At 53.5% G+C, this 17627-nt stretch overlaps 2 protein-coding genes across 3 annotated transcripts; one reads left to right on the top strand and one right to left on the bottom strand.

Annotated features, from left to right (window-relative positions):
- Positions 1-279: 279 nt before the first annotated feature.
- UROD (uroporphyrinogen decarboxylase) lies at positions 280-3891 on the bottom strand. The gene is made up of 10 exons (XM_071565618.1): positions 3808-3891; positions 2848-2960; positions 2690-2769; positions 2426-2488; positions 2130-2327; positions 1723-1884; positions 1293-1430; positions 1050-1150; positions 740-806; positions 280-557 (listed from the first exon to the last, which is right to left on the bottom strand). The coding sequence occupies exons 1-10, from the start codon at positions 3828-3830 to the stop codon at positions 393-395; spliced, it is 1110 nt and encodes a 369-aa protein (XP_071421719.1). The 5' UTR covers positions 3831-3891; the 3' UTR covers positions 280-392.
- Positions 3892-3971: 80 nt separating this feature from the next.
- On the top strand, positions 3972-14188 carry LOC139676542 (E3 ubiquitin-protein ligase HECTD3-like). 2 transcript variants are annotated; one of them, XM_071565616.1, is made up of 21 exons: positions 3972-4349; positions 4496-4656; positions 5005-5097; positions 5363-5498; positions 5936-6051; positions 6339-6452; positions 6835-6917; positions 7295-7460; positions 7922-8003; positions 8912-9094; positions 9773-9825; positions 10155-10219; positions 10641-10744; positions 11080-11199; positions 11549-11638; positions 11981-12187; positions 12529-12658; positions 13069-13143; positions 13376-13457; positions 13577-13648; positions 13884-14188. In XM_071565616.1, exons 1-21 carry the CDS (start codon positions 4098-4100, stop codon positions 13966-13968), a joined length of 2469 nt encoding a protein of 822 aa, XP_071421717.1. In that variant the 5' UTR covers positions 3972-4097; the 3' UTR covers positions 13969-14188. The 2 variants fall into 2 exon arrangements, with proteins under 2 accessions (XP_071421717.1, XP_071421716.1); XM_071565615.1 differs by having other exon boundaries at positions 3972-4427.
- The last annotated feature ends 3439 nt before the right edge of the window (positions 14189-17627 follow it).

The raw sequence follows: 17627 nt of genomic DNA, 5'->3' as shown, positions 1-17627 counted from the left end.
CCACCTTCCCTAGGTAGAGCTGAGTGCATCCATAGTGTCAAGAGACACCTACTGTGCTCTAGGCTTGCATGCTCTCTTGCAAGCACAGACACTGTGCAGCCCAGCAGGGAGAGGCAACACCCCCACTGTGCTGGCACCCCCGTTTCCATTTCTGACCTACCAGATGGAACCTGGGGGCTCCTGCTGATCTCACATGCCCCTCTATCTGCCTGCCATGACTGCCCGTCTCCTTCAGGGCCATCCAGTTCCCCATCCCCTCAGCCAGAGCCACACGGCTGCTGCAGAGAAGGTGCTGGTTTAATGCTGCAGCCCAGCCTGGGGCAAGCCCTGTGACAACACACTACTTGGGGTGACTGTGCCCAAACCAGAGTCCTGTCCCCAATGTCCCAGGCTCAGCTGTGCTTGTTGATGTGACGGGAATGAGCGTGCACAGCCTCCACAAAGGCACCCACATGTTCAGGGTTCATGTCAGGGTAGAGGCCATGGCCCAGGTTGGCAATGTAGCGTTGGGTCCCAAAAGCTTCCAGCATCTTCTTCACCAGCTCGCCAATCTTCTCCTGTAGGCATGGTGGGAAACCATGTGTTAGTCCCATCCAGCCCAAGGTATTTCACCCCAGTCTCCAGCCAGTCTGAGGGACTTCTGGGACACAAGCCACCACTGCAGGTAGGGAAACTGAGGCAGGAGGCCTTTAACACAGCCTGGAACTAGCCCTGGTTGCTGAAAATGGCCATGGCTCACCTTGGGTGCATAGAGAGCACAAGGATCCAGGTTCCCTTGCAGGGTGACATCTTTCCCTGTCTGTGCACTGCAGGGAGAAGGCTTGTGAGTTGTTGCATGTGTCACAGAGGCGGAGGGCAGCCAGGCACTGGCAGCCCCCACTGCAGGGCATCCAGGACCCTTCAGTGTAGCCCTTGCTTGCTGCAGCATAGTGGCCCAACTATCCCTACACCTCTGGAGCAGCAATGTTCAGGCCTGGGATGGCTCAGGGCAGAGGAGGAGGTCAGCATACCTGGCCTGCCCAGGTAGCTGAGCACTTTGTCAGATTTACCGAGCTTCCTGGGGTTGGATGGTCCAGTCGAGGCCAACCACCTCATAACCAGCATGGGCCAGGTCACGCAGCGCGTAGTGTGCGTCCTTCGCAAAGATGATCTGGGGAGGGAGGAGATGGGGAGTACTCTGCTACGTGTCAGCCACCTCTCCACAGGCCAGACTAGGGGAAGTTGGTAACAGGGATGCACCCTTCTCCAGCAGCCCACAGGTGCCAAGGTCGATCCAGACAGCCCCAACTCACCATGGGCACCAGGGGCAGCGCCTCCTCCTTCAGCTTGCTCTTGACAGCCTGGGCAATGTCTCGGATGTATGGCAGGGCAAAGGCCTGAAACTGCTCTGGGCCCAAGTGCCCTGCATGGGACTCAAACAGCTGGAGCGCCTGCCAGGGACATAGAATCACTTAGGCTGGAAAAGACCTTTAAAATCATCCGAGTCCAACAGTTAACCTAGCACTGCCAAATCCACCACTAAATCATGCTCCCAGGTGCCACAACTACCTCCAAGGAGGTATCTTTCAAATACCTCCAAGGATGGCAACTCAACTACTTTCTCATGGGGCTAGGAGAGCAGCACCTCAGTCTCTTCTCCTCCCAGAAGCTGGACCCTCTCTGCACCCTGTCCACAGTTCCTTGCCTTCCTGCCTGGCCCTGTCCCCATGCCCCAGGACATACCTGTGCTCCAGCAGCCACCTGCCCCACCAGGTAGTCAGTGATGACATCAGCCAGCAGCCGCAGCAGCTGGTGGCTTGCCTCGGGGTGCCGGTAAAGCCAGCTCTTGGCCTTGGCCATTGTAGAGGAGCCACCACCTTCAATCATATAGGACATGAGCGTCCACTGCAGGAAGGAGAGAGATGAAGTGAGGGTGATGCAAATGAAAGAAGACTCAAGGCACTGGTTGCAGTGCTGAAGGTAGGACCTGTGAGCTCCCCACAGCCTGGGGCACAGCTGCTCCTGTGTTGAATGTCTCTCATTGACACAGTCCTGTAGCACTCATATCTGCCAGTGTCATGGCTGGTGTCGCCCCAGGAGAGCAAAGGAGCCGTGAAAGGAAACCCACATGGAAGAGCCACATCACTTACCGGTGCCCCTGAGAAGCCAATGAGGGGCACTCTACCCTCTAGGCTGTGTCGTGTTAGTGTGATGGCCTGGAAGACATAACCTAGTTCTGCAGTCACATCCACCTTCTGCCGCAGTTTCAGCAGATCCTCCACCTCCTTCAGGGGCTCTGTGAACGTGGGTCCTTTGCCTGGGACCATGACGACCTCCATACCCAGCGCCTGCGGATAAAGGAGAATAGAAGAAGCAGGAATGGGGTGTGTCTGAAGTCTGCCGTGTTCCCAGCGGCTTGTCCCCATAGCATTGGCCATGCTTTCACCTGGGGCACAACCAAGATGTCAGAGAAGATGATGGCAGCATCCAGGGGGAATCGTCTGAGTGGCTGCAGAGGGGAAGAGGCAATATCAGTGAGGGGCTGGGACCTCCTCCCCACGGAGGACTCGGACAAGCACATGAGGCAGTGGGGCCCCCAAGGGCTGCACAATTTGCTGGTGCCACCTGGGGTGGCCAGACCCAAAGCTTCTCCCCATCCTCATCTGGGCAGGGAGAGGGGATACACAGACCCCCCCTAAGGGATGCTTACTTGTAGTGTCAGCTCACAGCATAATTTGGGGCTCCGGCAGGTGGCAAAAAAATCCTGCGCCGCCCGGGTCTCCCGAAACTCTGCAAGAGACCAGCACAAACGTTACCCGGTGCATGATGCGACCCCTTGCTGCCCCCCACCTGCCTCCACCAGCTCACCTGGCAGGTACCGCCCTGCCTGCCGCATGCACCACACCGGGGTGTGCTCCGTCTCCTCCCCGCGCGCCGCACGCAGGAACGTGTCGTTCTTCAGCTTGGGGAAGTCCTTGGGACTAGGGGAGAACGAGCAGGTACAGGTGACACCCACGAGGAGTTTGGGTGCCCTGCCAAGCCCCCACAACTGGGGGCGGGGAGCGCCAGGGCCAGCGGCTCATCCCCACTCCCCAGCCGGTGACCGCAGGAAAGGGCTTGGGTCCAGCTGTGACAAACGTGATAAATTCTTCCCACCACAGTACAGGGCCTCTCCCTTCTGGGGGCTGCGGGGCTCTCTCCCCAAGGAGAGATTAAGTTATCGGAGCCACCAGTTGCTCTCGCCTGGAGAGGGTTGGGACGAGCGGGCGCGGGGCGGGCGGTGCTGCCATCGGCGTCCCCGGCCCTATCTGTGCCGGGCCACGCGTCCCCAGCCCGCCGCGGTGTCACCACCGAGGGGCTGCTGGAGCCCCGGGGAGCGGGACCCCGGGAACCGCGGGGCCCACGGGGACAAAGTGCTCAAAACCTCCACGGCGGGACCAGCAACTTCGCTACCACACCAATGGCCCTGCTGATCCCTCCAGGTGTACAACCAGCGTCTCACCAGGGAAGGATCCCCACCCAGCGCCTCACCAGTGACCTGTGGCGGAGCCGGTGCCAGCACCACAACCCCAGTGTCCCGCGGTGCCACAGCAGTGTCCCCAGGGCCACACCTGCGTCCCCAGGACAGGACCACACCACCAAAGCACTACCTCCACGCTCGCCAGAGCGCCAGATCGCCATTCCCAGAGCCACACCAGTGTCCCCGGAGCAGGACCTCAGCACCAAAGCACCATCCCCAGGGCCAGATCACCGTTCCCAGAGCCGCACCAGTGTCCCCCGTCACCGCACTAGAAGAGGGCGCAGGCCTGCTCGGCCCCAGTTACTCACAGTAGCCGCTCGCCACCCTCCATCTTCCTGCGCCGCTCCCCGGCCTCTCCGTTGCCTCCCGACACGGCGCGATCCTCCCCGTCCCGCCCCCGTCTCCGTCCCGCCCCGCCGCCATCTCACCGTAGTCCCGCCTCTCCGCCCGCCGCCATCTTTCCCCGCCTCCCTCCGTGCGCCGCCATCTTGCCCTGCTGCTCACTCTTCCGTACGTGGCACGGGCGCCGCCATCTTTCCCGTCGGCGGGCGGGGTCCGCCGTAACCCAGAGCGGGGCTCGGCCGGGGCCCGGGGCGCGATGCGGGCGGGCGGGGAGGCTCCGCACCAGGTGCTGGGCCGGCTGCGGTTCCTGCTGCAGTGCAGCGAGTGCTTCCGCCGCGCCCGGGCGCTGCCCGCCGCGCTCTGCTACGTGCCCAGGGAGGTGCAGTACAAGATCTGCAAGGACCCCGCCGCCGCCGCCGCCGCCGCCGCCGCCCGCAGCCTCCTCAGCGTGTGGGACAGCCCGGGGCCGGCGCGGGGCGGGAAGCGGGCGGCGCGGGCCACCATCGAGGTGCGGAAGGGCGGCTGCCTGCGCGCCACCGGCGAGGAGTACTGCAACAGCGCCGGGCTCTGGGTCAAACTCAGCAAGGTAACGCGGGTGCGGCAGCCCGCGGAGGGCCCGGCCTGGCCCCGCCTGACCGCCGGCTGTCCCCGCAGGAGCAGCTGGAGGAGTACCGGAGCGGCTGCGATCTAGAGGAGGGTTGGGTGCTGGTGTGCAAACACGCTGACGGTGGGGACCGGCTGGTGCCCGTGGAGTCCACGGAGCGGATCCAGAGGCAGCAGCAGCTCTTCGGGGTTGACTACAAACCCGTCATCAGGTGCGGGGCCGCCGCGATGCCCCGCTGGGTCCCCGGGAGCAGGGAGGTGCTCCCCCGGGACCAGCTGTGTGGGCGCTCGGGATGCTCCCGCTCGGCTCTTCCTGCTCCATCGAGATGAGGCAAGAGGGATGCCGGATGTGGAGTGAAGTGGGTTTGGCTCGGGCACTGTGCTTGTCACCTGTCCAGCGGGTTGTGGAAGGAGTAGACATGAATGGAAAGGAAAGGGTGACAGATGAGGCTGGAGGTGATGGAGCACGATGGGGCTTTAAACTCAAATCTTCCCCTTAAAGGTACTCCTTTTCCCTTCTGGCGTTTCCTCACTCCTTCCACTTCTCTCTGTTGTTTCAGATGGGAGCAGGTGGTGGATCTGACATACTCCCTGCGCCTCGGAGCAAAGCCCAGGCCCATGGAGCAGGATGAGGCTGCAGTAGAGAAGCTTCGGTATGAAATGTTTCTTGACTTCTGCTGTGATGGGAGACAGACTGCTGTCTCTCCTTGGCTGCTCAGACAGCTGTCTCCTGCAGACCTGGGGGGAAGAGGGAGGAAGACGGGCAGTGGGGAACAGCTCTGCGTATCACAGTCTTGTCCTGGATAAGCCTGCAAAAAAACAGGAAACAGGGCAAGACAAGGCAAGCGAGATGTGAACCTCTTTTGACCCATAAACTCCTCTGACTCTCTAGACCCAGTAATCCCTTTTCCCTGGTAGGTTTGTGCCCCCAACATGGACTTACGAATGTGATGAAGACCTAGTACATTTCCTGTATGATCACATTGGGAAGGAAGATGAGAACTTGGGCAGCGTTAAGCAGTACGTGGACAGCATCGATGTCTCGTCCTACACGGTGGGTTAAAGGGACAAGGCTGCATTGGCCCAGCTGTACCACTGGCATGTGGAGCATGGAGCTTCCTGTGCTGCTCTGGGGTGGACTGGGCTGTGTTTGAGGATGTGGTAGAGAATCCTGGAGAGCATCATGCAGCATATTGTGTAATGTGGCCCCTGGAGGGACAGTGGTTTGAAAAGCTAATGCTAATATGAGCTGCTAAGCTGATTTTAAGGAGGGTTTGTTATTCTGTGCTCTGTGTGTGACCCTAGAGCACCTTGGAGGGTCAGTCCCAGTGTCCTGTTGGCTCTCTGCTCCCCATGTCTGCCCACAGCCAAGCAAAGGGAACAGGCCAATGTGATGGCCCTTGGCACTAAGATTCACAACAAAAGTAACCACTATAGGAAAGTGAATCCCATGCCCATCTGATCTTCCTTTCATTCACTGCCCTCTTCCAGGAGGATTTCAATGTGTCATGCCTGACTGACAGCCGTGCAGACACGTACTGGGAGAGTGATGGGTCGCAGGGCCAGCACTGGGTGCGCCTCAACATGAAGAAAGGCACCATTGTCAAGTGAGTTTTCTCTGCTCTGTACACTGGCTTGTGACTGGGACAAGTTCTGTGACTTCCTGTATCTGCCTGAGTCTGTCATGGCCCAAATATGCCCTGCACTCCTTGCCCCTCAAGCTTTACTCTGGCTCTGGGTTTGAAGGGGTCTTGGCACTGTCACAGGTTCCCAGGGATCAGAGCACCAGCTGCATGTGCTTGGTAACAGTGTGACCAGGCAATGAAGGGGAGCAGTGATGAAGGGGGTGTTCAGATGCTGTTGTCTTGTCCTCATGTCCTGCTTCCCTTTGCAGGAAACTGCTGCTGACAGTGGATTCTAATGATGAGAACTTCACGCCCCAGCGAGTCGCTGTGTATGGGGGCGAGGGGGACAGTCTGAAGAAACTGAACGACGTCTGCATTGAGGAGTGAGTGGATGGAGGTGCACAGGTTAGCGTGGCCCTTGCAGGGGCTGGAGGTGCTGAACACTCCAGCCCTAAGCAGTCATGTGGCCCCAGCCAGGCTCTCTGAGCTGTAGGCTCTCTGAGGTGTGGGTTCACTCTGCCTACAATACCAGGCAGCACAGTCATCAGTGCTCTCCTGATCTGATTGTGGGACACATCAGAATCGTGTCACCTGGACCTGAGTCACCAGCAGGTTCAGGCATTCAACCGTATTGTAGGCTGGGTTCCTGCCACAGGCTCCCATTTCAAAAGATGTAAACCCTCTTCCCTTACAAGCGTCCAAGTGGATTTTGGCAGGATGGGCGAGGGAACAGCCTTTCAGCCTTCATGTGTGCTGTGTTTGCAGCAGCTACATTGGGGATGTGTGCATCCTTGAGGACATGACAACACACCTGCCTGTCATCGAGATCCGGATTGTGGAGTGCCGAGGTAGGGCTGGCTATAGTGGCTGCATCCATAATGCACCTGTAAGATTCTGTATATTAAGAGTTTGTTCTGTGACTTGTGCTTCTTGTTCCTGCGTGCTGTTTCTGATGAGATACAAAAGACCCATGGGAAACTCCAGGGAGATCTGAAGTTTTGGAAGTTCTCATCTTTCATCCTGTCTTTTTCTGCCCTCAGTTATTTATTTATTTTTTCTCCTGTAAATGCCCCAGTTCTTTACAGAGGTATTTCAGGCTTTCGGTGCCCAGCCTCAGAGCTGATTGAGCTAGTCACATTCCTAATCCTTTTGCTTGTAGACCTCCCATGCTGGAAGGCTTACATCCTTTTGGTCTTAGCATATCATCCATGGTCTTCCTTGGCAGATGATGGGATTGACGTTCGTATTCGAGGCATCAAAATCAAATCCTCCCGACAGAGGGACTTGGGACTCAGTGCTGACATGTTCCAGCTGCCCAGTTTGGTGCGCTACCCTCGTCTAGAAGGGACTGACCCTGACCTACTGTACCGACGAGCTGTGCTTATTCAAAGGTATGGTGTGGAGGGGAGCAGACAGGTGGAGTGGCATTGCCTACAGGGATTGGTGCCATCTTTGGCATGCATATGGCTGGGTGCTGTAAAGTCGCGTGATTCCCTTTGGGATGACATTCTGGACACTGGAGAAAATAGCCAAATCATTTGGGAACAAAGCGGGCTCTCTGGGGTAGCTTCCTTGTGCTTTCAGAGGAGTTTTGCAGCTCATGTTTGGTGTCTGGTGTGTTGTAAGCACAGCATAGCTGCACAGAGTCCCTTGTAAGGGGTGCAAGATCACTATCACTGCAGTGCTCAGAGTGTAGAAATTTAGTACCAAAGGCTGTGTGATGTAAAAATCTATGCTGAGTTTGGTTTGGATGAGTTGTTATTTTTCTGCTTGTGACCAGGGGGTGCCTGGTCTGGCATGGACTTGTGCAGACTTGTTCTTCCTGTGTTTCAATACCTTCTTTGGGATTTAGGTTCATCAAGCTCCTGGACAGTGTCCTGCATCACTTAGTGCCAGCGTGGGACCACACTGTTGGCACATTCAGCAAACTCAAGGTGAGCAGTTCCCTCAATGTCTTGTTGAGGCCTCAGTCTGACAGGATGACTGCACTTGGGCTATGTCAAGGAAGGCAGCCAGTGCTTGTTGCCTTTAAAGCAAGTCAAGGAAAGTACCTGGCTGAGCTCAGTTCATTAATGCTATGAAAAGTGATATTGTTTAGAGGTCAGTTTCCTGCCAAACCACTGATGTGGAAGCATGTAGCTGTGGGGTAAGAAGAATCAAACCAGAACATTTCACCCTCCGAAGGACTTGGCCCATAGCAGCACTGGGCTTGTGAGCTGGACACACCTCCCCTCCAAGATCTCAGCCCAGGACACTCTGTTCCTGCACTTCCTGCCAGCAGCTTTGAGCTGGCTGTGTCCAAACTGCAAGGCTTTTACCAATAACTTATTTTTGGCTTTGATAAGCTTTTGCTTTCCATCTTTTTCATAATGCTGTGTTCATCCATCCAGTTGTCTGTTTTCCATATATCCTCTCCAAGAATACACATGCTGAACATTACTGGGATTAGCCCTATTCTGTGTGTTTCCAGGCCTAGTCAGAAAGCACTGTAATTCTTGTGCCAGCTCAACACAAGACCCAAAGCATTTGAGGATTCTTGTTTGTTTAGAGGAGTTGGCTTTGTCTACAAATAGGAGGGATAGTGTTCTGGTGGGAGTGAGAGTAAAGGAGAGTCTAAGCAATTCTGGAGTGTGAACATCAGATGACAGCTGATGGATTGAGGACTGAGCTTGATGTCTCTCTCAAGCCAGAATGCAGAATCTTTTAGAGGCAGAGGATGAGCAAATATTGTCAAGGGGAATGTACCTGTGTGGGAAGGCAGTGGCCCTGGGAAGGGGAGAGAACTGGAGGTGCAGTCTACAGCAGAAAGCAGGTGACATGTTTTGTACATACCTGTTGGCAGCATATCAAGCAGTTCTTGCTGCTGTCCAAGAAGCGCACAGCGCTCATTACCCAGTGTTTGAAGGACTCGGAGACCAGCAAGCCCAATTTCATGCCCCGGCTCTATATTAACCGACGCCTGGCTATGGAGCACCGAGACAACCCTGCCCTGGACCCCAGCTGCAAGAATGCTGTCTTCACCCAGGTACTGTCCCTCCTGGAAGGATTCCTGCTGCTTTGGGGAAAGTGGGGCATTCTAAAATCAAAATGATCTACATAAAGGTGGGTAAAAGGGATAGCTTGAAGCTGGAGATACCTGCAGTCCTCAAGGCCCCTTCACATGACTCAGAGGCTCTATAATTACATGTGCTGATGATCCCATATCCAGGAATAACATCTCAAAGGTATTTGGGATCTCCGAGTTGAAATCTGTGCTCTGTCCTGGATGCTCTCTGTGGCATGCTGTTAATTCAGAGTGTAACAATCTCGTTACACTAAAAGGACAGCAAAGAATTCTTGTGTGGCAACAGTCATGCAGCTGCATACAGTCCTGACTCATGGTTTTACAACAATGCTGATCTTCCTGGGCTCATTCTCCCCCTGCCTTCAAAAGATCTAGTGCTCTATATGTCCACAAACAGCTCAGACTGCTGTGAAATTTAACGTGTTTAATGCATCTCTAAGGCCTAAAGCTCCATACAGTGTGGTACTGTAATTTGTGTTTCCTTTCCAAAAATGAAGGGCTTTAGACCATTTAGAGACCAGCTTTAGTCAGTATTTAATGGTTTTGAGCAAACCAGATTTCTTCCAATTTCCTGCCACCACCTGGGACCAGTTCACCTGGAGAGGGGATACCAGCCTTGATCTTCTCTGCTTGTTCCAGGTATATGAAGGCCTGAAACCTTCGGACAAGTTTGAAAAGCCTCTAGATTATAGGTAAGTGGTATCTGGTTGAGAGAGGGCATCATGCAGGGCTGGGAGCTGTGTCCTCTGTCACAGCAGGGTGTTTGGGAAGCCTCTATGTATCCTGTGCACTGAAGAGGTTTTGCTAGGACAGGAGCCAGCTCAGCCACAGGATGAGGGCCTGTTTCCCAAGGTGTCACCTCCTGACTGAGGATACAATTGTCTCAGGAGATTGAGATCGTGTCCTGTCCTAAGCCCAGTCTGCTCCACCTTAGTCCTCTGGTGTTTCTGCTGTGCCTGCTGCTTTCCCAGCACCTCCTTGGCTTTGAATAGCACCTCAGGCAATGCCTGGTTTTCCACAGGTGGCCATTGCGTTATGACCAGTGGTGGGAGTGCAAGTTCATCGCAGAGGGCATCATCGACCAAGGTAGGGACTGTGGGAGGCAGGAGCTTCTCTGGAGCAGTTGGGGGTTGATGGGGTGACTGTTGCTGTAGGGGCTCTTGTTTGCTCCCAGTGTTACTGCCCATGGAGGAGAAGGGGAAGGCAGGTTGCCTTGTCCTGCCGCTCCCAGCCATGTCCTCGATGCTGCTTGCTGGCATGGGGACCAGACCTCCATTAGTCACTAACAGCTTTACCAGTGCCCTTGCTCTTTTTGGCTGTCCTTCCTAGGGAAGGCAGGGATGTTATTTCTCCTGTCTTATTTCCTCCAGTGCCACTAGGCTCTGACAGGAGCCTTCTGCTAAACCAGGACCAGGTTGGACCAGAATTCTTCATCTTTGCTCCATAACTGATGGTCAGCACATGGGGAGTTCACGTCACTAAAAATGCCCTCCTTTTGGGGTTGCAGGTGGCGGTTTTCGGGACAGCCTGGCGGACATGTCAGAGGAGCTGTGCCCCAGCTCGGCAGACACCCCTGTGCCTTTGCCCTTCTTCGTGCGCACATCAAACCAGGTGCCATGGGTTGGGATATTTGGGACAGACCCTTCTGTGCCCACTAATGCAGTGCTGTCCCTGTCCCCTTGCATGCCAGGAACGTACCTACTTCTGCTGGTCCAAAGCTTTTCTTTGTGAAGGGTTGGGTAAATTGTTTCGTGGCATCTCATTTTAGAATATGCTAACGAGTGCCTGCATACTGGCTGGTCTCTCACTGGGAATAGTGTCAAGGAGGATGGGCAGTTAGGCCACTTCTGCTGTGAGAAGTGCCCAGAGGCACAGCAGGAATGGTCTGTGGTGTTTCATTCTCTGCTGAGATCATGACTTGGAGTTTTGCTTTCCCACTCCTGTAGGGTAATGGCACTGGAGAAGCCAGGGACATGTATGTCCCCAACCCCTCCTGTAAAGACTTCTCAAAGTATGAATGGATTGGGCAGATCATGGGAGCAGCTCTGAGGGGCAAGGAGTTTCTGGTAAGCTTTCAACACCATCCCTGTGAGATTTGCTGCAAAGGGAGTTGTTAGCCCCCTCCTACAGCCTGTCTGACAGGAGTGTGGGAAGGCTCTGTGGTCAAACACTGGGACAAAAGGTGTTTGGCAGGGCTTGGGGCTAAGGTGTTTGGAGAACTCACAGGCTGAGTTTTGGGGGCTGCTGCTGAGAACTTGGAAGACAGTGCCTGGTCTCTGCTTGGCTATGATGAACCCTACAAATGGACAGGGAGATCAGGGAAGCTTCTTTGTTTCTGCATTGTTGAGCTCTATCTCCTTCTTTGAGGATGTCTCATTTTCAGGCAGACTCAGCAAAATCTCTGTTCTCCTTCAGGTCCTGGCTCTTCCTGGCTTCGTATGGAAACAGTTAACAGGGGAGGAGGTCAGCTGGAGCAAAGACTTCCCAGCTGTGGACTCGGTGTTGGTGAGAGGCACAGCCTTCCAGTTCCTATCCTATTTCTTGTGGCACTCAGCAGGATGGTGAATTGTGTCCCTGTCCTCATGTACTTGCTTCCTCCTGTGATATGTCAAAGAAACCTACACAACAAAGGATAGCTCTTAGCTATAGAATGCAGCAAATGGTGATATAGAGATGCAGCCTTATTGACTATTGCTTCAAGCACACAAAGTGTTCTAAACAGCTCTGTGGCAGCATGTCGCATGCTGTGTCATTGTCACTTGTCTGGGAAGGGAGGAGACGGGGACCTGGACACATCACTGCTCACAGGGCATCTCTCTAACAGGCACTTATCTGGGGCCTTGGCAGGTAAAGCTCCTGGAGGTGATGGAAGTCATGGACAAAGACACCTTTGAGTTCAAATTTGGGAATGAGCTGACCTACACAACAGTGCTAAGTGACCAGCGCATGGTGGAGCTCATCCCCAATGGCAGCAACACTGTGGTGCGCTATGAGGACCGCAAGGAGTTCATCCGCCTGGTGCAAAAGGCTCGGCTGGAGGAGAGCAAGGAGCAGGTAATGCTGTCCCATAGTGTTGGTGGTCATTAGTTCCCAGGGACGTCCCCCCACTCTGTTTCTGGTAGCCAGCCTTTTGGTGAGGTCCTGGAGCCTATGGAGTTGTTCAGAAGCAGAGTTGCTTCCAGCAGCATGGATGGTAGGGGTTTTTATTCCCAGCTCTGTCACAGGCTTCCTGAATGAACTGGGATGCATCCCTCTGGGATTCTGTCCCTTCTTCAGGTTCCTTGGAGTGTTTACTCTGCAGTCACATGGCTTGCATCCAGTAGAGTCCCTAGGCTCAGCCATGAGTCAGAGAAGTGGGCAAGACATGCTGCTTACCTGCCCTGTCTGCTTTTCAGATCATGGCCATGCAGGCTGGGCTGCTGAAGGTGGTGCCCCAAGCTGTTCTTGACCTCCTTACGTGGCAGGAACTGGAAAAAAAGGTCTGTGGAGACCCTGAAGTCACAGTTGATGCCTTGAAGAAGCTTAGTAAGTGAAGTGCTCTGCTGAAAATTCTATTCCTGAAAACAAGACTGTCCTCTGTGCTGAAACAAGGAGAGGTGTGGGAGGCCAGTATTAGCCTTTATTACAGTGACAGTGTGGATCTGTATACTTCCTGGCTTTAGCTGGATGCTGATGGGGGCAGGGTTGTTTGTTAACTCCATGCTGAGCCTCAGAGTAGAGGCTGAGGCATCCCTAGGCAGCCAGTATTTGAGCCTCTGTGAAGCTCAGATGTGGATCTGGCTGTGCTTCCTGAGAGGGGCCTGACTGCATGTGTCCCTTGTATCTTGGGTCTGTGTGCTCACACCTTGCAGGCACCCAGAGGTTTCTTTATGTGCTGGCAAAGAAGGAGGAGCTTAGATTTTTAATAAACTCCTTTTCTGTATCCTTTCTAACAGCCCGGTTTGAGGACTTTGAGCCACAGGACACCCGTGTTCAGTACTTCTGGGAAGCGCTCAACAACTTCACCAATGGTGAGCAATTTTTGCTCTGTCCCTACATATCCCATGCCATGACAAATGCTGCTAGTTGGGAACTGGGAGGGTGAAACCAACCCTCATTGCTGACTGGGGAACAGCTGGGGGCCAAGGAGGGCAAGCAGCTGGGTTGAAGGAACTGCTTGCTATCACTGTGGATACCTGAAGCAGCTATAGTCCATCTCATATCCCTCTAGGGTTTGCTGATACCTTTGCTTTTCCTTCACAGAGGATCGCAGCCGCTTCCTCAGATTTGTCACTGGCAGGAGTCGCCTTCCAGCACGGATCTACATCTATCCAGACAAGATGGGGTAAGTCCATTCTTTGTAGACTGCAAGGCTGACAGATCCCACACCAAAGGGATGTGTGATCTGGTCTCCGCTGCCTACTGGCCTGATGGTTCTAACCAGTTTGTCACCATCTCCCCAAGCTCTGAGACGACAGATGCTTTGCCAGAGTCATCCACCTGCTCCAGCACTCTCTTCTTGCCCAACTATGCCACGTAAGTTTTTGTGCTTCCCTACATCTGAGGGACTGTGTGTCTGGGCTCTCTTCTTAACCATGGTACTGACCCATAGGGCCCCATCACTTTGCCACAATTTTGTCCTTTGCCTGTCCCACGTGGTTGTTTGGGTTCTCTCTGTGAGCAGCTGGTGAACGTTTTTTCCTCTCAACTGGCAAATGCAGCAATGAAAACCGCTCCTTACCTTTATTTTTTCCCCTTCTGCCATCCCTAGAGCCAAGGTATGTGAAGAGAAGTTGCGCTATGCTGCCTATAACTGTGTGGCCATCGACACAGATGTGAGTCCGTGGGAAGAGTGATGTTGCAACTTGAATAAGCAGCATGGACAGTCGTTCAAGAAAACTGTGCAGTGGGACGAGCTCCTTTGTTTCCCTGGGATGTGTATATATAATAAATATATATGTGAAGCCTGGGTCCCAGCAGTGGACATGGGGGTTTGGGTCTTCACCAGGGTGGAAGCTAGCTTGGAATGTACATGTGATGGCAATAATGAAATCCTGGCCCAGCCCTCATGCATCAGGAAGGTCTTGTAGATTTTTGTAATGAGTTTCTTCTCCACGTGACCCTGTTGTAGCACTACAAAGCGTGCTCCTCCCAGGCTGCACTCTGCTCCAAACAGAAGTGGGACAGGGACACAAAACTGCATGGCAGGTTATGGCACATCACAGAAGTGTGAGCTGCTGCTGAGACCACGGGATGGCTCAGAGATGTTCAGTGTGTCTTGACCACATTCCCTTGCCTTGTTCCTGCTCTCACCTGAGGTCAATGGAAATGAGATCATTCATCTAGGATTACAAAAAAATGGGGCAGGCTGCTGGCAGGTGCTGCAAGAGTTCCTTTAGCCACCAGGTGTCACAACAGACCTGTACTGCAGGACTGTAGGTGCTTCAGAATGGACTCCCATGCTTTTATATCGGACAAAATCCAAGTTCCTGTGACCATCCATGGTTCCTTGCACCCCTTGCACAGCAGTGACTGCGGGGGGAGCTTCTTCACCACAGGAGGTGGAAACTCTCACTCCCTTTTTCCTCTGTGACTTTCAGTTCTACATCAAGCATGCTGGTGGCTTGGCAGCTGTTCTCCCAGGCTCTTTGAGCCTTCCTTTCCCCTCAAAGCCAGTATTACAGCTAACCTATTTGAGTTCTCATGGAGATATGGAGGCAGGGCCAAGCTCTTCTCACAGACAGCAGGGATTAGTGCACTAGTAGGCATGTCAGCACCAGGCTCTGCTGCCCTTTGCTGAGGGAAGGGAAATTTATGTTTCAGGTGAGCAGGGGAAGCCTTTGCTCCAGGGGAGTGGAGAAACTGGGTTTCAAGAATTGGAGCTCGTTGGGCAAGCGAGCACACTGTGTGAGTGAGGAGTGGGCAATGAAACCTTTACAACTTCAAGACCATTGGAAATACTCCTTGATGTTCCCAGCCCTGGGCAGGGCTAGTCATTGCCTAGCAATGTAAGCTACCAGTTATTCATCCACGTTTATACCCCCAGCTCCATCTGCAGCCTGAGTGGCCTGTTGGACCACCACTGCTAAGAGGCAGTCACTGGGGCTGCACTGGAGTGGGACTGATGCTGTGAGTTAAGATTATTCCTGTTGTTAATGCTTCGTGGCTTTTTCTCCTCTTTTGCATGAGTCTGTCATCCAGAAATCACTTCCAGTTGTAAACAAAGTCCTGGATCTGCTGAGGGGATTTGTGCTAAAAGGGATGTAGGACCGGGAGGAAACATGTGCTGCCACCTCCCCACATCATGGTGAGTGGAGAAAGCACAGGGTGAATGGGGAAGCTGTTCCTGCCAGTCCTTGCCTGCAGCAGGGCCTTCCATGCTCAGCTGTGTGGTTGTGAAGTCCTGTCTGCTGGAGGAGGTTTTTTGTAGGTCCTGAACTCATCTCAGAATTGGTATCTCTGGCTTTGTGGCTGATTCCATCCACCAGCATGAACAGGAGCAGAGTCAGTGCTGTACCTTTCTGTGCTGGTGGCTCAGTCACTTCCTATGGTGAGACTGGTGAAAGGACTTTGTTCTGATGGCTTGGCCTCAGTCAGGAGTGTTGGGGAAGGAGCCTGCAGCAACAAGCTGGGATTTGAAATGAGCCATTGTGGATCTGAAAGGGACTGACATTTGGATGGAATTGATCCTGCTTTTTCCAACGTTGCCCACTTGTCTCTAAGGCAGATCAGCAAAAGGTCATATTGAGCAGAACTGGAAGCAGCAATAAAAATTGACTCCGCTGCTTTATGGCTGAGCAGGACGAGGTTGGTTGATAAGTGGCTCAGAGCAGGATGGATAATGCCCTAGTCTTTGGTGAAGGGTGAGCTGATGTCACCTGTGGGAAGGGTAGGTTAGGATCCAGCTAGGACTGCTTGGGGCAACCAGCTGTTGGGGAGCAAGCACCTCTGGCTCTGCTGCCCTTGGAAGCAGCTGCAGTTGAAGGAGGGTAACGTGGGTAATTATGGAGGTGTACCCAGGAGAGTTCAGGTTGCTCACTGAGAGATAAGGTGTTCCCTCTTGTCATCCATGTACAAAGCCACAGCCTTCTGTGATGAGGAGAGAACTGCCATGCAGGGTGATGCTCATAGTAGAGCCTGGCTGAAGCAGTGGGATCCTTCCCTAGAAGCATTGGGGCACCTCCATCTTTGAGGTGCTCAAGACTTGTCTTAACAGCCTTGGGCAATCTGATCCAACTTCCAGTCTCATCCTGCTGACTATAGATCTAGGCCCTTCCTAAACTGAAGCACTTGATGACTGTGGAGTTATTGACTCCACCTTTTCCCACATTTCCCTGCTCTTCCTTTCAGCAAGGTCTTTTAGCCCCTGACCTCTTATTTCTTGGCACTGAGAATACTGCTGCCCAAGGGCTTGCTGGAGCTCTGAGGAAAGAATCTAGCTGGTGACAGGGATTTCTGCTTAAAAAAATACTTGTAGTAACAGAACCCTGGCCACAGCAGAAAGGGGATCACTGAGAATGGTCTGTCTGGGTTTAACCAGGGTTTATTGAGAAAAACATTATTTTACAATATAAACCATTGCTTTACTATCTAGTTTGTGTTAGCACTGTATACATGTTGGGGATTTGCAGCAGCTGCTGCTGCAGTGTTGTACCAGGGTGGAGAGACCTGTGAAAGCCCTTCCAGTAGGAAGCAGAGCCCATCACAGCACTGAGGTCTCGGGTGAGATTGTTTCATGCATGGTCAGAGGGTCTGTACAAATGTGGCTGCTGAGGAGGATGCCAGGATAACCCACAGATCTTGCTGTTAAGTTTGCTGTGCACACATGAGCTGGGAAGGGGGAGGTGCTAACTGGCCTAGATCTTCTCTGTGTGGTCCTCTCTCATCTGTAGTGTTTTAAAGCCAGTCACAAACTAAATTCCTGCTGTGACAGCCCAGTGACTTGTGCAAAAGGTCAGCCTGGCTCAACTCTGGCCAATCTCAGGGGCCCAAAGTATGTGTTATTTCAGTTCTGGATCACATTTCTTCTCTGATCTCTAAGGCTGTGGGTAGGAACTGTCTTCTACCATGTTTGAAAAGACACAAGTCAAGTGCCCCTGCCCTGACTCCTGCTGCACATGGCCCAGGGTGAGGGAGCCCTCCTGGGCACCAGGAACCAGAGGCTGTTCATCTTCACCCCATCAACCAGTCTCAAGTTGGAGTAGATCAATTTTCAAGCCAGTGCCATCCTGAGAAAGGTGCTGGTGCCCCTGAGCTGCTGAGTGGTGTCTGTGTGCCAGAGCTGCAGCTCTACAGGGTGGGTAGGGATGAGCTGGGGGAGGGACTGATGCCATCAAGATTGTCATAGAATAGTTGCAGGTTATTAATAACGCATATGTAGACTAGCTGTTCTTGTTACTCCACTAATACCCTAGAGTATGACAAACTAAGTAATTTGACAGGTTCTGTCTCTCCTTACCTCATGTAGGATCTAAAACAAAATGAACAAACTATTTGCTCCTGACCTTTCTGATGA

This window comes from Pithys albifrons, chromosome 10 (assembly GCF_047495875.1).
Source record: "Pithys albifrons albifrons isolate INPA30051 chromosome 10, PitAlb_v1, whole genome shotgun sequence".
In the NCBI taxonomy this organism is placed as follows: Eukaryota; Metazoa; Chordata; class Aves; order Passeriformes; family Thamnophilidae; genus Pithys; species Pithys albifrons.
The sequence above is the reverse complement of the archived record's forward strand: the minus strand, read 5'-3'. Positions and strand labels throughout refer to the sequence as shown.